This window comes from Bicyclus anynana, chromosome 15, assembly GCF_947172395.1.
Source record: "Bicyclus anynana chromosome 15, ilBicAnyn1.1, whole genome shotgun sequence".
Lineage (NCBI taxonomy): Eukaryota > Metazoa > Arthropoda > Insecta > Lepidoptera > Nymphalidae > Bicyclus > Bicyclus anynana.
The window spans coordinates 6062190-6086196 of NC_069097.1; the positions used below are offsets into that span (position 1 = coordinate 6062190).

At 35.1% G+C, this 24007-nt stretch overlaps 1 protein-coding gene across 1 annotated transcript in view; it reads left to right on the forward strand.

The window, feature by feature from the left end:
- LOC112044700 (ATP-binding cassette sub-family G member 1) overlaps window positions 1-24007 on the forward strand; it is a 77107-nt gene that overhangs the window by 1105 nt on the left and 51995 nt on the right. The window contains exon 2 of the mRNA XM_024080622.2: window positions 20049-20113. Within this exon, the coding sequence (XP_023936390.2) occupies window positions 20059-20113 (55 nt within the window). The 5' untranslated portion in view covers window positions 20049-20058. The remainder of the gene's footprint in view (window positions 1-20048; window positions 20114-24007) is intronic.

A 24007-nucleotide genomic window follows, 5' to 3' on the forward strand; every position in this document is an offset into this window, starting at 1 on the left:
TGTCGTAATCGAGGAAAAATAACGTTAGATACTTGTATCGACGTAGGAAGTAGGTATCTACCTACAGGTTTCTTTGCGCACGTCAAAATTAAAATTTATAATTTTTGACGCAAACGAATTAAATTTGAATTTAGCTCACGAGAATAATAAATGTTTTTTGGTTTTCCGTGCCCAAAGGGTAAAGCGGGATCCTATTCTAAGATTCTTTGCGGAACCCTTTTGATTCCGTCTCTCGTATTATAGGTACCTACCTCAGACCAATTACCTATGGACTTGTATCGCACTCAAAATTGTCTGTCGTTTTTTGATAGAGACGATGTAAACTCACACATAAAAAATATTTAATACCAATATATATATGTACATATACACACACGTGTAATTTAACACAGTGAAACATAGATTCCTTAAAACGTTTGTCTACACAATATGTTAGAATTAGATCGTGATCATATACTTTATTAGGAGTAACGTCTAACAAGGCAAGTCTCATGGTTATTGGTCTGAGGTTACCTATATATTAAATCAAAAATGATTGTGCCACTTACCTAGAATTTCTATTATTTATAATTATAATTAGCTAAGGTGCATATAATTTACACCTAGGTGTTTATTAAATGAAAAAGTTTTTACCTCATTTAGTATCGACTTTCGGATTAACAAATATGACATGGTTTACTTTACTTTGTGATGAAAGATTTAATTATTTTCAAGTAAAAGTAGTACTTTACAGTAGTCTTGGCCAAAAATTACTGAATCATTTCATTGGGTTTTTATTTCAACTTGATTTTAGCGAATTTCTTGCCAAAACCATGTTGAAAACGCTTCAATAAATAAATAAATAAAATAATTCAATCAAGCAGACGTAATCTGTGAGAATCCATAGTATTTAATAGGTATAATGCGAATGTAAATCTGTCTGTCTGTCTTTAAAAATATGTCTGTAACATAGATATTTAATACATAGATAGTGTGTAGTCGCAGGATTCGTAAGCCGTTTTATGTGCCCCATTAAGTGCGACTGTAATTAGCTTAGCTCTTACGCTCACAGTCACAGAAGCGGCTTACGTTTGGAGTGAAAAATTAGGTGTTAGGTGTAGCGGGTCTATAAGTTATTAGTCTAAGGTCAGTAAATAGAATTCTATACCCGGCCAACTCTATTCTACGGCTGCCATTCCTAAATAAATGTAAATGTAAACCTAAATAATTATGTAGAAAGTTTCTACTGAGTAGTTATTATTTAAATACAACTTACATTATCATAAAAAACTTAGACGACCTCTCAAGTGCCGTTGGTTTTCTAGCTTAAAGTTCGGCCGCTCAGGGATTGCGTTTATGACAGGTCGTGATCGAAAGGGCGATGTAACTTCGAACTGGTGAACACGGTGGTTGAACTACGCTTTGGGTTATGCCAACTATTTGTTTTTGTAGTGATGAGACAATTGTAATTGAATGTATTTTCCCCATTCGATTACGATCTGTCAGAAACGCTATCTCTGAGCGGCCGAACTTTAAGTGCTTTATATCCTGTGGCTTCTGTGGGTATAATGCAGTGGTTTTCAATAGTTCCTGCGATTCGCAGCTCAATTTATGATTTTTTTGTTAAATTACATAACATAAAAAGATGAATTACACGAACAATCACAAAAATCACACAGAATTTATGTCTGGTCTTTGGTAGGCATCGACCGTGGCTAGTTACCACCCTACCGCCAATATAGCAATAGTTATTCCGTAAGTAGGTGTAGAATAAACTTGGGCCTCTTTTTTAAAAAAAATTATATTTGCCATATCTTTTAAATATGACCAATATTCACATTCCCCTCCAACTAGTCGGGAAAAACTGTATTAGGAGTGGGTACGACAATAGACCGACGGGACGAGGATCGAACCACCACCCCTCGGTGATGAGTTGGACCGCTCTTACTGTTGAGCTATTGAGGCTCTTTATCCAACATCAAGTGAGATCGCAGTCAAGGGCTAACTTTCCATTGATTTTTTTTATAAGTTTAATACTCGTATGTATAAAACTGTGACGTCACAAATTCGTAATTTTGATTCCAATGTCTCTGCACCAGGGTCAGGGCCCTGGATATTTCTTGATTGAATTTTATAATATTCTGTGATCTTGATCATTAGTTTATTAGTTAGGTATTCAAGAGTTTAATATTTATATTATGCAATAAACTTTGACTACGAGGTTAACAAAATCTAGGTAAAACTTTATTATCTATTAAAATAAATTGACCTTACAATGTCTTCATAACAATAATATAATTAATATAATTAAAAAAATAACACTACGATTTAATGTATGAAAGATATGAAAAAGATTTTGCAATAAGTACACCTAATAATATACTTGCGATAATTATACTGAGTAGATACTAATTATGTGTACATTGTACACGTAGGGTTACCAGGCTTTATAATCAATAGTACATACCATCCCATTACTTTTTAGACAACGAATATTTGGAGATTAAAAGTGCCCGACCTCCTTAAATATTATTAACTAGCTGACGCCGCGCTTTTTCATCCGCGTGGTTCTCGTTCCCGTAGGAGTACGGGGATAATAAGCCTACACACTTCCTCAATAAATGGCTATCTATCACTGAAAGAATTTTTCAAATCGGACTAGTAAGTAGTTCCTGAGATTAGCGCGTTCAATCAAACAAACAAACTCTGCAGCTTTATAAGTATGTATATCTATATCTTTTTGACGAAGCGAAAGCTGATCTATGTTGACGTAAATTCATCTGTTAATTATCCGAATTTCCAATAAGATTTCATTAATCTAATAAAACTATCAATATTGATTGGTTGCTCAATAATGACAGAAATTTGTGATAATGTCAGTAAACATAGTGTTGCCAAACAGCGAATTTATTGATTCCATTCTTATTAAACAAAGCTACCAATATTTTTTTATTCCTAAGGAATCTATATAGTCCAATTTATTTCTAGTTTTAAGCAGCACCTCTTTATATATTAGTATAGATTAATTTACAAAAATTTTGTGTATTAAATTTTTTTTGTGTTAAAAAAATCTTTTTAGTAAAAATTCTAATTGGAAACTCATATATCGCGGAAATACTCAATTGATTGATGTTCCATTGTTAGTCCATTTTAATTTATTGATAACATTGCAAAGATAATTATAATAAATATAGTAAATTACAATGTAACTCATACTGTTTATAATAATTTTACATTGACCTAATTTTATATATTACAGAGGTGCTTTATATGTATATCGTATGCACCAGTGACTTTAGGTGATGTGAAATATGTTATAGAATAAAAAAATACGTTTAACGCAAGTTTCCTAAAAAGGTAAAAAGTTTGTTAGGTGAAACGTAAATATATAAGGCATTCCCATAACTGCAGACTTAATTAGGCTTTTTGGATGTCTGTGTGTAAAAATAGGCGTCTCATAAAATTAGGTGGTGATTAGGCCCCTTTGAATTTTGTTAGGTAGGTACATTTCAATGATGAAAAAGTGCTAAAATAAAAAAATATAATATTTTACTGTAAATATTCAACGGTCCAGTTTTACACATCTAAATATTTTAATATTCATCATCATTATCATATCAGCCGACGGACGTCCACTGCAGGACATAGGCCTTTTGTAGGGACTTCCAAACATCACGATACTGAGCCTGCATCCAGCGAATCCCTGCGACTCGCTTGATGTCGTCAGTCCACCTGGTGCGGGGTCGCCATTCCAGCACTTTAGGACCCCAACGTCCATCGGCTTGCCGCTTCTGCTTCGCAACTCGTTGAGCTATGTCGGTGACTTTAGTTCTTCTGCGGCTCTCCTCATTTCTGGTTCGATCACGTAGAGACACTCATAACATTGCTCGTCCATCGCCCGCTGTGTAATTCTGAGCCTTCTTATGAGGCCCATAGTTAGCGACCAAGTCTCGGAACCATCACAGGCAACACGCACTGTTCGAAGATTTTATTATTGTTTAAATATAACAACATAATCAATAAGTGTCAAATAATCAAGCTTTCTTAAATGTCCGGTTAATCTGATTAATCCTGGTAACCCTAGCTAGATCTGTTCATACGTTACTAATAGTATATTACACCTAAGTATTTGACTATTTTTTTATCAACAAAGTCTATTCAAAGTATGTAATTAATTATAATTAAACACGTGTATTAGAAACCGGAAGCGGTATAAACAAACCTCCATTCATAACTTAATTCCTAGCATAGGATTGATTACCTTTACTGAATTGGCATGTAATATAGTCGACTTAGCTCGTCATGTTGTTTGTTTATAAAATTCCCGTGTCACGGTATTTGTTACAAAATTTCTCCGAAACAGGTAGGTCTGAGAATCGGCCAACATCTATTCTATTTGTCATACCCCAAGATGTACTAGTATAAGGCAAAATACCTTTGCCGCGTCACATACTATTCTATAAAAATGTTGATCTATATCCAAAAATGGAGCAATGTTTTTTTTTTAATAAAGAAGTTTTTTGTTCTTAAAGAATAATTGACCAATATTCCTGTTAACCTCCAATTAGTCGGAAAAGACTGTGTTATTTTAGAATTTAAACTATCGTGCGTGTCGTTTGGATCGTGCCACGAAACAAGAACCAGCTCATGACTAAGGGCCCCTTATGTATTCGAAACTAGTCGGTCATACTCCGACGTTGCATGGCGTGAGTTTTAGCCATATTTTATAATAAATTTATAAGGCTGCGTTAGGAGTGAGGGCCACAGTAGTCCAGTGGACGGGAATAGAATCCAATCCATGACCTGTCGATGTTGAAACCGATCTCTTTACTGTAAAATAATCTATAGGGAGGAGAAGTGGCCTATCGTACAGTCACAGAACTTATAAAACGCTAATGCTGTCTACAGACTTTCAGTTTTAACTGTACAGTTTTATCTAATCGAATTAAAAAAAAACTGTTTAAGTGCAGAGTACAGTTAAAACTGAAGGTCTATAGCCCGCCTAAAATAAATCTAACGCTTATAGCGAATTTTTTATTTCCGTTCGTACAATTTATTTTTTTGTTAATTACAGATTCGGTCTATTTGAATGCTTTATTTATCAAGGTGATTGCTGACTTAGCATATCTACTATTAATTAAAACCTTTAGAATGTTATTCAACTCAGTGGCAGCGTTAGTTGTCGACCTCACGACCTCGCTCGCGCTTAAGGTGCTTCGCAAAAATGTCGAACGAATTATTCAAATTAAACTGCTATATTTTTCAAAGTGGGTGCGTATATGTATTCTGTGATAGTAGGGCTTTTTGTGACAGTTTCTGTTAGTCTGGGGAAGTATCTACTACTGCCATGCTTGTAGGTCTGTAGGTAAGCAGCATTGCTGTGTTCCGAAGGGCATGAGGCATCACCATCATGAACATTATCATCAACCTATATTCAGCTCACTAGCATTTATAACATCATTGTAGATAACACGTTTCTAATTTCTAGAGGACATCACATCACGACCAGTAGAAGCGGATTGTTATGTGTACACTAACCTTTTCGCGGACGAAATCGCTGACTGCTGCTAGTTTATAGATATATTCCTACATGCCTACAAACTACAATAGGTTTGACGACCTCCGTGGCGCAGTGGTATGTGCTATGTGCGGTGGATTTACAAGACGGAGGTCCTGGATTCGATCCCCGGCTGGGCCGATTGAGATTTTCTTAATTGGTCCAGGTCTGGCTGGTGGGAGGGTTCGGCCGTGGCTAGTTACCACCCTACCGGCAAAGACGTACCGCCAAGCGATTTAGCGTTCCAATACGATGTCGTGTAGAAACCAAAAAGGGGTGTGGATTATCATCCTCCTCCTAACAAGTTAGTCCGCTTCCATTTTAGACTTCATCATCACTTACCATCAGGTGAGATTGTAGTCAAGGGCTAACTTGTAAAGAATAATTAAAAAAGGTATACCTACGTGGAAAATTATAAAAGGATTTCTCGAAGTTCAAGGTTTCTTTTCCGAAAGATAGAAGATATATGACAGCAATTAAACATAAAATCATTATATTATAAATTTAAATAGCTTAAATTTATTATTTTGGCCGTTAATTGATAATATAAAAGCCGGTAACACGAGACATCGACAGTAAAATTAATACCATTAATTAAAAACTAATTCATGCTCACAGGGACTTGTTAAAGTTGACATTTTATGTTATCAACTTGACATACAAGTTATTGATATAATTAGTTGACGAGTTAATGAATTGCCATAAGTTTTTTCTTATTTATTTTCCTCCAATGAGTATCAAAAAAATTTTACGCAGAGCGTAGAAATTTTTTTACGGAAAACTATTCGTCAGAAACAGAAGTACGGTGACAATGTATATAGGTAGAAGCATAGGCGTATATAGAGGGGAGAGGGGGTGGTGGTGGTGGGGGGAGGGGGGGGGGGGGTTTGTAGTCCGAGCCTACCCTAGAATGGACCTGTGCCCACCCTAGGATTCTGGGCTACCGATATGAAATACTATTATGATACTAATAATACCAGGGCCACCCTAAGATTAATCCTAACGCCATTGAGTAGGAGTGTTATTAGCTTTCGTGCTTTATCTATGTTTGTGTTACATAGATAGGTATTTAAATTTCGGAAGACGGATTTGTATTGGATGTAGAAGTAAGACGCGTTTGTGTGTGAAAATTATTATCTAAAGCTCAGACAATTTATACAGGGACCTGCCTCGCTAGACGTTACCCCTCTGTCAAAGTATAAGATCAACGATCTAACACGTTTATAACTGTTTCGTCCCCCTCAAAAGACGACAGACAATTTTGTTGGTTAATTAGGGTTTATATGTATTTGGTCCAAGATTTAGAGTGATAAAGGCGAGACGTGTGTGATGTCGAAATTTTTATTCCCGAATTCTCAAGGGAACGGGAACTAGGCGGGGTGTCTGGTGGTACTAGTGCAGACATAAAGCAGTTACTTTGCTGACGGTCCTTCAGTTTCACATACAAATACGTCTGTCTATACATCTAATATCTATGAACTACAACCAAAATCCAAACAGTCTTACGAAAATAGATAAAGTCGATCTAGATATAATACAAAAAAAAATTTAACTTGAAACTGAGTATAATATTACGATTCAATTATCGCGTGCTATTATTAATTTACGAGTACAATTTTTAAGGCTGACTATCCAATGCGTTTACGCGAGGAAGCTTAGCGATAGCTATGTTTGAGAGTATGAATCAGACCGTGTTTCACAAGTACGCTTACAAAATTTATAATTTAGTAAAACTGTTAACTTAAGCCTATTTGAATCCAAAGAAAGACTGAGGCACTCGTAGGTCTTCCTAGAGTGACTGTCCATCCAAATACTGTGCATAATTATTAATTTTTACACGCACTGTGTAGTTATTGTAAGGAATATTGTCATTAGCTCAAGAAAGAATATATTATATTAATAAATAAATGTGAAGCATCATTTAGATATTACCGTAGAAAATATTGTTATTCAATGACGGTATAATAAATGTTTTCTGGTTTTAGCCTGATGCAAGTTGGTATTGACCAGTTATGGATTAAGACGATCGCCGCTGAGGTCCCATAAGGAGCCTACGGCTCTTACACAACTAGAAAAATAAATCGCGCTTGTTTGCAACGATTACGATTTATTTACATATCATATGACTGCCTGACCAATTAGGGTTACGTCTTTTCCAGTAGGATAGTAACTAAAGACTTGAGCCTATATAAAAAATGTAAAATCATAGGGAGGGTCAAAATCGGACTCAAGTCCGGTCAAGTCACTCAAGTCAAGTCACTCTTCGGTAAAAAAAAGTCAAAACTCAAGTTGAGTTTTGACTTTTTTTTTACCGAAGAAGATCTTTCATTCTAAAAAACAATTACACCAGAGAGAACATCAATAGTTATATATTTAGAAATTCTAATTTGGGGTACTTTTCTTTGGGTTAGATCGTCTTATTTTTATTAAGGTTATACGAATCAACCACCTCAATATCCAATTTATAGCTTTGTTTTCGTGCAAATCTTTTGTTGGTAAAGCATCCTAAATATCTGACAAGGCATTTACTTCCTAAAGCTTACTACAAACTGACTACCTTCCATTTCCGTCAACGATAATTTAATCTTCGCAATGTTTAGAAAATGTTTCGTGTTATTTCTCTTTATAGCATCTATACGTACCAAAGGGTTTTAGCGGTTTAGACGCATTTTTTTATTAAAAAGATAATTTGAAGGAGAAATTAATTAGCTATATACGATGAATATAAGACTTTGAAGACTACAACATTTTTGCATGAATATGAATGGTTTACAATATTCAGACTCAGTTGGTAGAGTATTTTGCCAGTCCTTAGTTATGATACTTTGTCGTTTGCTTTGATACTTTGAACAAAGCATTATTATTTTTGTCGAATACGTTACCTAAGTTTGCGACTTTGTCGAGAAGTCCAGCAACGACATTGAAGATAGACGTTCTCTCACTTTAGCTTACAATTTATACTTATAGTGCGCGAATAAAATGTAAATTTGGAATTCACTTTGAAAAATAATTCGAGTATTTCAAATCATATAGGTATTTACATACATTTAGTCATACACGAAAAAAAAATTAAAATGTGGTAATATTTCTGCATTTGTCTTAATCTATAGACAATTTATGTAATGTTATTCAGATTTATAATAAAATAATACGGATCGCACATTTTTTTACTTTGTCACCACGACAGACTTGTCGTTGTTATATATTCAGCCTTATGTTAAGTTCATTGCCTCTTCTGTCAAGGCAAGCGCTTGTTGCATCGTCGCCGACGATAGCAAAATGTCCTTCATTATTATCTTTCATTCATAGATTTCTAATGTGTGTAGATTCTATAATAAGGGAGCGTTCACACCTTACGTGAAATCGTATAGACTTGCATGCAAATATAAGTAGACTTGCTTTCAACTTTAGCATGAACACAGAGACGGCCTCCGTGGCGCAGTGGTATGCGCGGTGGATTTACAAGACGGAGGTCCTGGGTTCGATCCCCGGCTGGGCAGATTGAGATTTTCTTAATTTGTCCAGGTCTGGCTGGTGGGAGGCTTCGGCCGTGGCTAGTTACCACCCTACCGGCAAAGACGTACCGCCAAGCGATTTAGCGTTCCGGTACGATGCCGTGTAGAAACCGAAAGGGGTGTGGATTTTCATCCTCCTCCTAACAAGTTAGCCCGCTTCCATCTTAGACTGTATCATCACTTACCATCAGGTGAGATTGTAGTCAAGGGATAACTTGTAAAGAATAAAAAAAAAAAAAAGAGAGAAACTGTGTGCTCTAAATATTTTTCTTATAATATTGACGATTGTCATATTGTAAAATACTTCATAACGCTATACAAATGATGAAATAAGAAAATAAGTAACAAAACTAATATGCTTAAAAGCTAATAATAAAATTAAATATAAAAGCTGTCACTGAGCTTTGGTTGACTGCACAAAATTAATAAATGATAAAAATATAAATTATTATAGATTGTGTGGCATGTAGCTAAATTTACATAATATAAATACGTTCAATATCAAGACAGAAAGGCGGGACAATTTCTTGATAAATCTATTAATACTTCTATAGTAAATATGGATCTACTGAACAGATTTTGAAAATAGACTTTTACTAATAGAAAGCCACGTGAGTCTCATAGGCTATATTATATTCCCATATTTCTGACTTTCTTCACTGCACTTATAAATATTATTATAGTCGCATTTTGCAACATTTTTTTATTGATAGTGAAACGCCTTAATATGTCCACGTTGTCAGAATCAACACCGAAGGGTAATTAGGTAAAGTCCATTAAACTTCGTTAAAAGCTAAAATCTGAACTTACCTACTCCAAAATGTCATGATGGAAATTCAAAGGGAAGGTAAATATTGGTGAAATTTTGTTTATATTTTTATTGAATTTGCCAGTGTCGTAACTAACGTATTTAAGTACTATTTGTGCAAATTATGAGTACTCAGAGTAAGCAGTGCATATGTGAATTTATGAAGTGCTCGCCCGCTGGGGTCAACTAAAACAATAAACAGTAAACATGTGCAATTTGAAATCGAATGTTTTTTTTATAAGTAGAGTGGTACATGTCCTAAGGAATGAGCAGTGGCGTAGCGTGCCTTGGAGGGGTTCTGAATAAAAATTAGTTGGGGGCCCAAATGAAGGGTAAGGATTTCTCACAAAAGAAAGAAAAATGCTTGCTGTATTATGAGTTTATGAGTAGGAGACGAATGGAGAAGATTGACGTATTTTGGTAACCCCACAAATGGGATATAGGAAAGGAGATGATGACATGTCCTAAGAACAATGTGTAGAATGGTCACCCTTCTTAAGTTATGTATTGTGAACCGATTGATTTATTACACGATAATGCGAGTTTTATTTGAATACGAATTAAAAAAATGGCGATGTGATAAAATATAATTTGGTTTATTATTTCAAACCGTCCTAAATTTGCATAAAAATTCTAATGGCACCCGGTTTGTAAATTTGGGTTTTCCGCATTTAGGTTCTTATGGGCTAACGGATTATTGGACACAATTATTGGACTCTAAAAATTTTGAACGAGGAAAAATTTATTACTTGTTATAGGTAAACTAATGAATTTCTTGTAAAATCATGCACCTACTCATAATTAGAGTTATTTGTGACTGTCCGGGAAAGTCCTAATACAATGCTTATTTCTTCCAGCAGCTTAGGAATAGATTCAAAAAGTCATACGTTAGGCATCTGCCGTGGCTTGTCACCATCGTAACCGGCAAAGACATACCGTACCCCCAAGCGTATAAGCACAGTAGATATAATAAATAAGCGTTCCGGTACGATGCCATAGAATACTGCAGCGTTATGTGTAGAATAAAGTTGCACCTCTTAGACTGAATCGTCACTGAAGTTCTGCGGGCCTATTACGTATGCATACTTACATAATAGGCCCTCTACATAGTTTTTCAATGTATTTTCGTTTTTGCAATGATCAAACATGATCGTCATTTTATAAAAAATGGCATTAGCAAAGTAGTGGAAGTAGTAAAGTTATTTTAGCGAAAAACCGGTATTTACGTTAAAATAATAATCAGATGATCATAAAAAATTAGTCATTTCGTTGAAATAATTAACATACATGATCACAAAAACGAAAATATGTAATAAACGTTGAAAAACGATGTAGTGACTCAACTGAATCGTACGCCAAGATACATAAAAAATAGACCCGACCCGCAGGTGCAGGTGCAGGTAATCTACATTTTCTGAACGGAACCTTTTCGTGACTTAAGTGCTCTCGCTTGCCTAAGCTCAAAAAATGTACTAAATGATAATGAGACTGTGTCATAAAAACAAATTAGGGTCGCTGTTTTTTCAAGTTTCTTAAGATATCTTACACCGCGATCTTAAAACTTGTTTTGTTGAGTAAAATAAAATTATGCTACCTACGCAACATAAGAACTTAGTTGACAAAGGAGTCTGATGGAATGTGGAAGCCTGTGAACCTCAGACCTTTGTCAAATTATAAAATCTAAACGTCAGTGGGGTAGGCAACAGTCAGTAAATCCGAGTGATTACTAGTTCAGACACAAAAAATTTGAAGCCTGAATAAGTCACCACACGGCTGCTATATTAAATGTATTCATAACATGACAAACGTAGTCGCGAGTGAATGTACTAGAAGCGCCATCTAGTTTCGCAAATATAAAATAAAGGTACCTAATGTTATTCATCGAATCGAGATAGATGCAGTTTATACTCCTACCACAAGCAAGTAGGGTAGGCAACTAAGGAGGTTGTACCATGGTGGCTTTGGCAGGTAGCAGTTTTCAAAGGTCCAGACCTTCATTAGTCCAAGTAAAAAACGCATTTTTGTGATATTACTTACGGGTTATCATGAAATATCATATCACCAGTGGCAACCCTGAGGTGGAGAGAATAAAACATTCTCGTATGTTCTAACGATGCTATATTTTTTTCTATGCATCAAGCTATTTCTATTGGATAGATATTAGATGCGCCACGTGTCTTTTAGAGTGGGCCATCGGGCTTTTTAAAAACAAGTTTTAAATTATATTATTATAAGTTATGACATTTAATACAAAAATATGGAAATCAGCTCCATATTACTATCTGGTTACATAATTAGTAATAATGATTTATCTCTTATCTAACATTGATTCATCTTGCTACACATTGGAACACCGTACATTGCTCAAATTGTAATTATCATCTACATTACGCGTATAGGTTGACACGTGTTGATCTTAAGATTAAACATTGTCAAAAACACGAGATATTGACCATTTCAATAGTTGATAGCATCGATCGTAGATCGTTAGATGGGCCTCAAAGCGTCGCGGAATTATCATTGCTTTCGCACATTGAGTACGTGATCATTCGTAACACATTTCTCTTTATTCATGTTGTGGCTTGTGTTTTTACACTTCCAAAATGAACACGAAGGCATAATTAAGGGATTAAAATGAAAAAAAAAAACAATAAATATTTTTTGGAGTTTATTGGAGTTTACTCCTTAAGAATCGATTTTTTATATATAAGGCGCCCGGTATGAGAAAAATCCGAGGGGTAAAACCAACTGAACTAACGAAAAAGTGTCACGTTTTTGGTGCGCACCTTTAGTGCGCAACTTTCTAATTTAGCTGTGAGTGTATTGAGACGTACATAGGGTATGCTGTATAGGCGACTATACCTATATACTAAATATTATTGGGCTTGTTTGTTTCTATTAGTGTCGATGTATTTATATTGCTATTTTTTTTTTCATTTTGTTTTTTAAAGTCTTAGTTTTAGTTATTTTAATTTGATAATTAATTTAGTTTTATCGTAATAAAGTGAATAAAATTGTTAACATCGTGTGGAAACCTGCATACCAGAGAATTTTCTTAATTCTCTGTGTGTGTGAAGTCTGCCAATCCGCATGGGGCCAGCGTGGTGGACTATTTGCCTAACCCCCCTCATTCTAAGAGGAGACTCGAGCTCAGCAGAGCGCCGTATATGGGTTGATAACGAATGAACAAAATATGGGCAATAAAATTCGATGAACGAATGACAGCGCTACGTTTTTGTACGCAACCTATTCTGCGCACCTTTCACCGTGCGCTAGGGTGCGCCTGCACGCATGTGGCGCACGCCGAGGCCTGCTGCTCCTCGGTTGCGCACCTTTCACATTTCCGGCGTAGGTATTGAGACGTCTCAATACCTATATATAGTGTATGCTGCGGGGCAACATACACCTATTTAGAAAATCGATCTGAAAGAGTAAACTCCATTCGTGCGTCGGAGCTGACACGTACTTTTTTTTAAGTCCACGTCTACTCACAGCATGTGCTTGTTACGTACTAAGATAAGATGTGCGTGCACGTCTTTGGGTAATGACTTAAAATGTGCGTTCTTTAGTATGGAGGGCCCATCTAACGATTTATATCGTTGCTTGATAGATGTTTTTTTTAATGTAGACGTAGTACAGTTAAGGTAGGTACATCTTATTGTGGAAAGTCATAATTGATACTTAATTGACTTTTTGTTCGACAATAATTTCGAGAATGAAAACAGATTACAAGAAGCATGAAATTACAAAAAATCTATACACATGTAGGAAAAGGCTTCGTAACTATCTTTTTTTGTGAATTATATTATTACTCGTCTTTTCTTGGTATATTTCCACGTAACTACTTGTAATGAGATGCTCATTATGTACCTACATAATGAAGTCACGAATTTCATTATAATAAGTGCAAAAAAATCCAATTAGTTCGCGAAGTAAATAATTCCTACACACACACAACTTAAGTTTCATTTTTCAACATTACCTTTCAGCGATGTAAATAAAATAAACGCAATAGGTACCCGTAGGGCAATTGGGGTAACGAACATTTTTAAATTATCAATTTACAAATACATACTTTAAAATCAATATATCATGCTCGGAGCATGGTCTGACAAACTTATATCATTCATAAAATGAAATAAATAACGATATTCTATAAATATGTTACGTGCCTACGAAATCGTCGTAAAAAAAGTGATCCGAATTTAGCTACACCGCTGAGCGCACACATATGCGCAATTTTGTGTTTAATTCCATTATATCTTTATGTATATATAGTTTTTACACTTTCTGAACACACAAATCGACATTGTAGACCATATTTGTTTAAATAACGTTCGTTGTTTAATAAGCGACTAAATTAAATTAAGACAATTATGCACATTTGTCCGCCTTAATTTGGTTACTCTAGTGCCCTATCTCTAGTGTAAAATGTTGTTGGAAATATTAGGCTATTTAGGCTATCAAAGTTGTACAAAGGGCATAATACTGAGCCATATAAAAAAATATTGAAATTGCACATATATGCGCAATTTTGTGTTTAATTCCATTATTTCTGTATATATAGTTTATACACTTTCTGAATACACAAATCGACATTGTAGACAATATTTATTTAAATAACCTTCGTTATTTAATAAGCGACTAAATTAAATTAAGACAATTATGCACATTTGTCCGCCTCAATTTGGTTACTCTAGTGCCTTTCTTAGTGTAAAATATCGCTGGAAATATATCTGGCTATTTAGGTAGGCTATAAAAGTTGTACAAAGGGCATAAGACTCAGCCATATAAAGAAGTATTGAAATTGCACATATATGCGCAATTTTGTGTTTAATTCCATTATATCTTTATGTATATATAGTTTTTACACTTTCTGAACACACAAATCGACATTGTAGACAATATTTGTTTAAATAACGTTCGTTGTTTAATAAGCGACTAAATTAAATTAAGACAATTATGCACATTTGTCCGCCTCAATTTGGTTACTCTAGTGCCTTTCTAGTGTAAAATATCGTTGGAAATAAGTATATCTGGCTATTTAGTCTATAAAAGTTGTACAAAGGGCATAAGATTCAGGCATTTAATAGTATTGAAAGCAGCAAATAAACATTGCAGCAATCCGACTACTAGGTATATTTGTATATTGTATCCCTGACCACCATGCAATATCTATTCAACCGATTATGAGTTACAAAACTAGAATGTCAGTACTGTTTGTGTATTGGCTATTGGGTAAACCGATACGAGATAAACTACACGTCAAACATCTGCTGTGAGGGTTCAACACTGTGTTTAATAGGGTCAAGCAGATGTTGTAAAGATTTGAGGTCTATTCAGTCATTTATCAAGGTTACGACTTAAGAGATATGGAGATAAACGTTAATATAATTAACTTACCTCTTTAAGATATTATTATATAGGTACCTACTTACTAGCAGACGCCCGTGACTTCGTACACACTCCTCCATAAACCGGCCCTCTCTCAAAATCCGTTCTTAGCGGAAATCTACTAACTACGAGTATTAACTACGATCCCTGACAAATTGCAATTTTGTCAATGTGAACATTTTCTATATATCATTTACTAGAGGACGCCCGCGACTTCGTCTGCGAAGGGGAACGATCTCACGGGAACCATAGACTTTTCCGGGATGAAAAGTAGCGTATGTGTTAATCCAGAGTAAAATCTATTTCCATTCCATATCCACAAACTTTCGCCTTTAGTGTGATACCAGTGCGAAGCCGAAGCGGGCCGCTATGTTTTTATATACTTACAACGTTCACAGTTTTTCTGTAGTGTAAAAGATTTAAGCATACATATGGATGTAGGGATATAGAGACAGAAAAAGCGACTTTGTTATATACTACGTAGTGATAAGACATAAATGATAGAAAATATGTTATCGCCGCGTTGCAACGACTTTCGCTACGGACGGCTTCAGTGTGCTCGTGGCGTTCGAGACGTCAACATCTCCTGTTGTTTAATTCTTTATGGGATACTTGGGATAGGCGGGGAGAGTGACTTGAGTGGAAAAGGGGAGTGTTAGCTAGCTGTCAAAGGCTGCCTTTAGCCCTACAGACAACGTTCACAAGTGCGTGACTTCACTCAAGGTCATTCTCTGCTATTCTAGGATCTTATTTTGGTTACAGTTTGATTTGTTAATTAAATTGTCCTGACAAATGTTGTGAATAACCTTTGTTCGACATTAGTTTTCTTGTTTTTGTAATCACTTTTGATTCTGCTAAAAAATATTCACATGACAGATGAGGGTATATTTTCTAATGCCGGATCTTAGACCATATGGATATGATAACGTTACGGACGGATTACGGAACACACAAGACAAACTGTTAGTACCCACTTACAAGATAAGTGAAAGCTACAAAGCGACTCTGGTGAAATCAAGATAACGCGTACCTACTGTTTCTGGTAATAATTTTGTAAGGCTGTTAACTATTGTCTATTGTATAATTAGCGGGGCATGCATCTACAACTTTTCAGTTGTGTGCATTTTAAGAAATTAAATATCACGTGTCTGAAACGGTGAAGGAAAACATCGTGAGGAAACCTGCATACCAGAGAATTTTCTTAATTATCTGTGCGTGTGAAGTCTGCCAATCCGCATTGGGCCAGCGTGGTGGACTATTGGCCTAACCCCTGTCATTCTGAGAGGAGACTCGAGCTCAGCAGTGAGCCGTGTATGGGTTGATAACGAACGATAATAAGCGGACGCTCGCGATTTCGTCCGCGTGGAAGTCAATGTAAACTTTCAACCCCTATTTCACCACATTAAGGGTTGAATTTTAAAAACTCTTGAATAACGTTATATTTCTTATTTTTTTTTGGCTAATATACATATATTTAGACTACCCAATTCAAGACTTCGGATAACAAAGTCCAGAGTTCGAATTCTGGGTCGTGCCGTGTGCCTCAGAAACGGTCAGAATGTTTACTAAAATTTTAGTAAAAATTCTGAACGTTTTAGGATTTTTTGTTAGATTCCGGTACGATGCCGCAAAACCGTTAGAGGTATAGGATATGGAATGAACTTTTTACCTCTTCCAAGTAAGCCCGTACCATCTTCTATATTGTCAATTAACTTCAGTTCCTGCATTCTGTAAAGTTATAGCGATGTGACATCGTTCATTTCCAACTATGTTGTTAGCCCATCGGGGCATTTAAGTGCCCAAGCAACCAGCGGTCAGGGCTCCAGAGTGAGGAACCTCCTCACAATACGCGCCGTGTCAAGAGTCATTGCCTTCTGTATCTGACCCTTTATCCAGCTGTACAGTGAAAAGAAAATTCTAATAAATCTTGTTATAGGCGAATATTACATCGATGAGTATAAAATAGCGGAATCAATCCCCAGATGTTAGCAGTCAATGGTTAACTTAATAAAAAAAAAACATAATAATTTGAATCTACTGTCATAGAAAGTTAAAAAAATGCTAAATGATGACCTCGGTTGTTAGTGCAGTATTGAAATCAAGGTGGTTGTAAGGTCATGTTTTAGTATTTTTTTTGTCTTTTTTATTTATTCAATAAAACAAAGTGAGGTCATTTTTCTATTGTTGTAGATAAGGTGGTAGTGTTACCTCATTCTATTCGCTTAAACAAGAAACTAGAGGTGCACAGAAGGTTCCTATTCTAAAGGGGTTTGAAGAAATGCGTTTAATTCTGCTCCTTGGAAGAAAATTTTATTAGCCATATTGACGGCCTCCGTGGCGCAGTGGTATGTGCGGTGGATTTACAAGACGGAGGTCCTGGATTCGATCCCCGGCTGGACAGATTGAGTTTTTCTTAATTTGTCCAGGTCTGGCTGGTGGAAGGCTTCGGCCGTGGCTAGTTACCGACAAAGACGTACCGCCAAGGGATTTAGCGTTCCGGTACGATGCCGTGTAGAAACCGAAAGGGGTCTGGATTTTCATGCTCCTCCTAACAAATTAGCCCGCTTCCATCTTAGACTGCATCATCACTTACCATCAGGTGAGATTGTAGTCAAGGGCTAACTTGTAAAGAATAAAAAAAAACTATAACAAGGGAGTAGTTAACGAAAAACAAGCAAACTAAAACCTTACCTCTTTATAATATTAGTTTAGATGATGCCAAATGTCTACTGTAATAAGTAAAATATATATTATGTTCTGTTAAGCGATTGTAGGAAAACTTTATGACTGCAGATTTTTTGCACTTGTAATGTTAAATGCTTGAAACACATTTTTAATTGTTTTTTTAAATAAATAAAAAAACGAATTAATGATCTGTTTTAAATTAGCAATTTATTTTTAGCTTTAGGTTTTTTGCACAATCACAATCGCATAAGTAAGTAGGTACATCTTTATTATAACGTCTTTAATTGATGAAATAAAAAAGGTATTTAAAAGTATTTAACTGATCTTTATCATCACATTTAATGAAGATTCTTAATTATGAGTAGAAGTACAAATTACTTATTATAACGGTTTTAATTATTTTTCGTTTGTGGCAATATTTTCAATAAAATATACTAAGTACTAATATTACAAAAGTGATTAATTCGTGTCGTCATCTCACCAATCAAACTAACAGCCGGATTTTAAATTATTACTTTTTTCAAATTCGACTGGTTAATCACTGACCATCAAGTGAGATTGCAGTTAAGCGTTTATTTATTTATTTTGTCAAATAAAAAGATTTTTTTTTGTGGTTTAATCGGATACATATATAACAAAGTACAAACAACTTTAACAATTTACTGAATTTTTTTTATGATAATTTGAAAAATACTCAAGATGAATGATGCGTTAATTTCCCTAATCATCAACCTTATGCAAGTTTGTAAAAATTACAATAAAAAGAAATTTCAAAAATATGTGTGGTAGATATATATAATAAGTGTTAAACAAACAAACCAACTCCTCTTGCTTTATAATTCAGTGATTTCTATCAGTATATAAAAATGATTATATGTATAGGCAATTCTAAAATTATGAGTTCAAATAATGAGAGCAAAATATTTTCAAGCATGGACAAAGTTGCGGACAAACGAACTTCGAGCGAAGAAATACATAAATTGGACCGGATTTTTGTTTCTGGAAGAATCGATCGACCGAAACGATCAGTGCATCAAAACCGGTTCATATAAACTTATTATTCATATTGTGGTTTTTTAAAAAATGCAGTATTTATTGGCAACCTTCTGTCTGTAAAAAATAATTTTGCATACGAAATTAAAGTGAATCCATTCGATTTTTACATTATTATTTTTTTTTATTGAGAAAGAATACAATAAATACCAGTATCCTAATATATAAAATAATAATAGCTATAAAAATATGCCCACGTGGAATGGTGGCGAATCCTGGCTGCATTTGCCAGGCCAAAATGTGCCAGCTCTTCTGTCACCTGCAAGGCTATTTTCTAACGATGTTTTGTATAACTCGCAATAATGAAATTAACGTTTTTAATTGCATTAAAAATTATTAGATACTCTATTTGAGGTAGTTATTGAGCCATTCGAATAGGATATAATCTCCTTTTAAGAGTAGGTATCCAAATGGTTTTACCCTCGCTCAGAAAAAGGCGGAAATAAGCTGGAAACTATTATGAATGCCAAAAATATAACGTTCCATTTTAGTCTATGTATTAATCATCACTGTAATCTCGGAAACCTGTTCAATTAATAAATCGGCAAAAAGTTCACGTTATGCGATTCATGCGTAAGATGACTTTAAATTGAATTTAGTTCGTGAACGTTCTACGGTGGTCTAATTTTAGACTCGATCTAACTTGAAGGTTGTTGACTCTTCCGGTCTTCCTATTTAAGTATGTTTAGAAAAAGCTTTGCATGAAAAAGTGATTATCATGACTGAATGACGATGTAATGCTTGCTGGAAGTTACGAGAAATACATATTGTTTTATATTAGTAGGGAAGAACAATAATGCGTATTGTTTTTTTTTTTACCAATAAATAGCAGACGCTCGCGGCTCTATTTTTGACAAACCCCACGAAAACTTTGTATTGTTCTTTGATATTATAAAAGGTCTTGTTTTAAGCCTGATGTGTCACTTCAGGGTATAATCTATTTTCCGTAGAACGATTGACGTTTGTCTATAATAGTGTGATTACGATTAATTAATAATAATTAGTAGAATACAGAGGCAATATAATCATGCTTACCCTGTGTTTCTTTTTGTTTCAGCCACATCACAATGGATTTGGAGTTTCGGAACTTAACGTATACGGTGCAAAGCCGAATTGCTAGAGGTAACTTATTTTCATTGTTAGGTTAGTATTAATTTGTAGATTTAATCTATGACAATTGCCAGGCTGAGATAGATACCTCGCCAAAAACCTTGACATTCATTTAGGTAGGTATGTTAATGGTAGCTCTTGAGCATCTATCCTGGTTTTCCCTTATGTTAGTTAATATTGAAGAGTCGATGGCCTTTCTTTGGTTCCAGCTGAAAATCACCGCTACGTGTCCTAATTCAAATGGTCACGTAGCATTATGCTGAGCTGGGGCCATTTTCTGGGTTATGCCACACATCGCAGGGTATTGTCCTGGATGACCTGGTGTACTGTAGATATTGTGATGTGTGGCATAATTTCGAAATAACCGCATTTTTCTTTCTTCTTTCTTTATTTTTTTCTTTGCTGGTGGTTGCGATTTCTATTTTCGTTCAATGGCACGCATCTCTGATTCATCTAGCAGTATTTTGTGCTATGGTATGGCACACATTTTGGAGGACTATCACCCAATTCTTTAATTCTGAGATGCAAATCATCTCAGAATAAAAGAATTCATAGGGATGAAGAATATTTAAAAAATTCAAAGTATTTTTTTTTTTCAAAGAATCATATTTGCCATAATAAATTGCCTATCCTGAAATATTAAAGTGTTTTTCAGATAGCATGGTACTGTGGCAGTCGCGTGTTCATAATACGTACTTACTATTATCATGATTCGCGGCAAACTTTCAAGAGTGAAACGAACTGTCACCTGCACCATCCTACATGAAACCAACTGTAGTAGTATTCCTCTTTCCTGCCAAATAGGCTAAAAATCGGTAAGACGTGTATATTGACAATCCAACGACCGTTGACTAATATAAATAAAACTTTTGAAGCCATTGATGCTTGAATTCAAATTACTTGCAATTTCCGTTATTTCTTGTAATGTTATGCAAATAACGATTCCTAATTTCAAATTTTTAGCAGACTCAGAAGTGATTACAAAAATAAGAAACTAATGTCGAACAAAGTTTATGATTCACAACATAAGTCAGGACAACTTAATTAACAAACTGTAACTGTAAAATAAAACCCTAGAATGGCAGAGAATGACCTTGAGTGAAGTCACGCACTTGTGAACGTTGTGTGTAGGGTTAAAGGCGCCTTTGACTGTTAACGAATCAATCCCCTTTTCTACTCAAGTCACTCACCCTGCCTATCCCAAGTAACCCATAAAGAATTACACAACAGGAGATGTGAACGGCTCGAACGCCACGAGCACACTGAAGCCGTCCGTACCGTTGCAACGCGGCGACAACAAAATTCTGTTTAATCAGTATGAAAAACAATAATAATTTCATTTTGGACCGACGCTGAAACTCCTAAAAATACTTGAAAAATATACTTGTGAAATGATTGTAGACTCCGTGCCACGAAACAAGTCCCGCGTCTAAAACCTGAACTAAAATTGACTGAAATATAATTTGCATAAATTCTACTTACGGTAGGTACCTTTATTATAATTTTTTGTACTCGTAGATTGTAGAAATCATAAAGAAATGTTTAGGTATTTATTAAAGTCAGTTTTTCATTTTACAAAAAATAAAAAACTTTTTCAAGGAAAATATTATAATAAATATTATGTAGGTATGAGGAAATCATGTAAAAATTATTAAGACCGATTTTTATTTTTATTACAATGTAAATAAGTGGCAAACATAATTTTCAAGAGGTAGGTACCTATTTTTTTTTTATTATTTTTGTATAACATGTTTTAATGTTTTATTCGCGTGTTTGCGTTATGTAAAATTCATTCTAAATGTTTAAATTATGCAATAACCCTACAATTAGTAGATATTAGTTGACTTTGTCTGCTTGGATGTGTCTTTGTATATGTATAAATGTATAGGTGCAAATAATGCACTAGAAATATTTGATAAATAAATATTTTTTTTCCTATTTTTACCACATTTATCACGAGGTATGTCTAGGGTTTTAACGAGGATTTTAACTAGGGTAGGCATTATACGAATACAAGTAATTGTACAATGGATATTCCTTCTCCAATGAGGGTCGTAGTGAATCATCAGGGTAGGTAGTGCAATACTGCATCTATGGTGTGCACGCCACTTAATATGTCAGGCTATAGCTTGGCAACTACGTTCGTAACACTCCTGATGGTCCGCGCGGGCCGGGGGGCGTGTAGCGATGATTGTAAAACCCACGACTGATGCACCTCACTACCCCGCACACACGATTTCACATCCGCACAGTCTTTCCCCCCGTCGCCCGCATATCATGGGAGTGTCATCAACGAATTTGCCAGACTATAACTATCGTAGGCGCTCGGTCTGTAAAATAATCTATATTCTATACTAATATACATATAAAGCTGAAGAGTTTGTTTGTTTGTATGTTTGATTGAACGCGCTAATCTCCGGAACTACTGGTCCGATTTGAAAAAATCTTTCAGTGTTAGATAGCCCATTTATCGAGGAAGGCTATAGGCTATATATTATCCCCGTTTTTCTACGGGAACGAGAACTACGCGGGTAAAACCGGCATCAGCTAGTTTAAAATATAACAAGTATGAGTGCTAAATAATTTCGCGATGAAAATAATATTTAAAACTCTGCTAGGTATATGACGGCCTCCGTGGCGCAGTGGTATGCGCGGTGGGTATACAAGACGGAGGTCCTGGGTTCGATCCCCGGCTGGGTACACTGAGATTTTCTTAATTTGTCCAGGTCTGGCTGGTGGGAGGCTTCGGCCGTGGCTAGTTACCACCGTACCGGCAAAGACGTACCGCCAAGCGATTTAGCGTTCCGGTACGATGCCGTGTAGAAACCGAAAGGGGTGTGGATTTTCATCCTCCTCCTAACAAGTTAGCCCACTTCCATCTTAGACTGCATCATCACTTACCATCAGGTGAGATTGTAGTCAAGGGCTAACCTGTAAAGAATAAAAAAAAATGACGGAAGCAGCCATTATAGGTTCCTGTTGTGTCCAAAAATATCCTTCCCTCGAAATCGGTAGGTATCCGGTGATAATTATACCTACCTTTAAAGCGAAGGCTGTTATAATTTAAACAAGTGCGGAAAGGACTAGTCAAACATATTTTAGTATATTAAAAATACATATTGCTCGCGATTATTTTAATGTGTATAATAAATTCATATTTATGTGTTGCCAAAATGCTTGGCTAAAATTATTTTATATGTTTAATAAAATACCTTTATCTTTTTACTAGCTGATGCCGCGCGGTTTTACCCATGTGGTTCCCGTTTCCGTAGAAATGCGGGGATAATATATGTATAGCCTATAGCCTTCCTCGATAAATGGGCTATCTTACACTGAATGAATTTTTTAAATCGGACCAGTAGTTCCTGAGATTAGCGCGTTCAATCAAACAAACAAACTCTTCAGCTTTATAATATTAGTATAGACTATAGATTATTACTATGCATACATAAACCGTACGAATTCATTTATTTTGTTCATATGATAAAAAACTATCAAACATTATACTGTCCGGATAAATATTTATATATATAAATCATATGGTTACCGTACGATGAGCATTATTGAAAATACGAAAAAGATTCGATAGTTTAGTATAAAAGTGCTTACTTAAGTTACTTATATTACGTAAGTTATATAAAAATATCTAATAAGTTTAGAAACGCATTTGAAATAACAGGTATAATGCTTTTTCGTTCGAGGTTACTGTAAACAATCAAAAGTGAAATAACGGTAAATGAATAAGATGCTGTTACTCGGTTAGTTATATTGTAACTTGTAGGTAAACCAAAAGCTTTTAGAGTTGAGAGAATGTTAGAGAGAGAGTAGAGAGAATGTTAGAGCTTACTTTATATATCTGCTTATATAAGGAATTTCCAATGATAATTCAATATCATGAAAGATTCA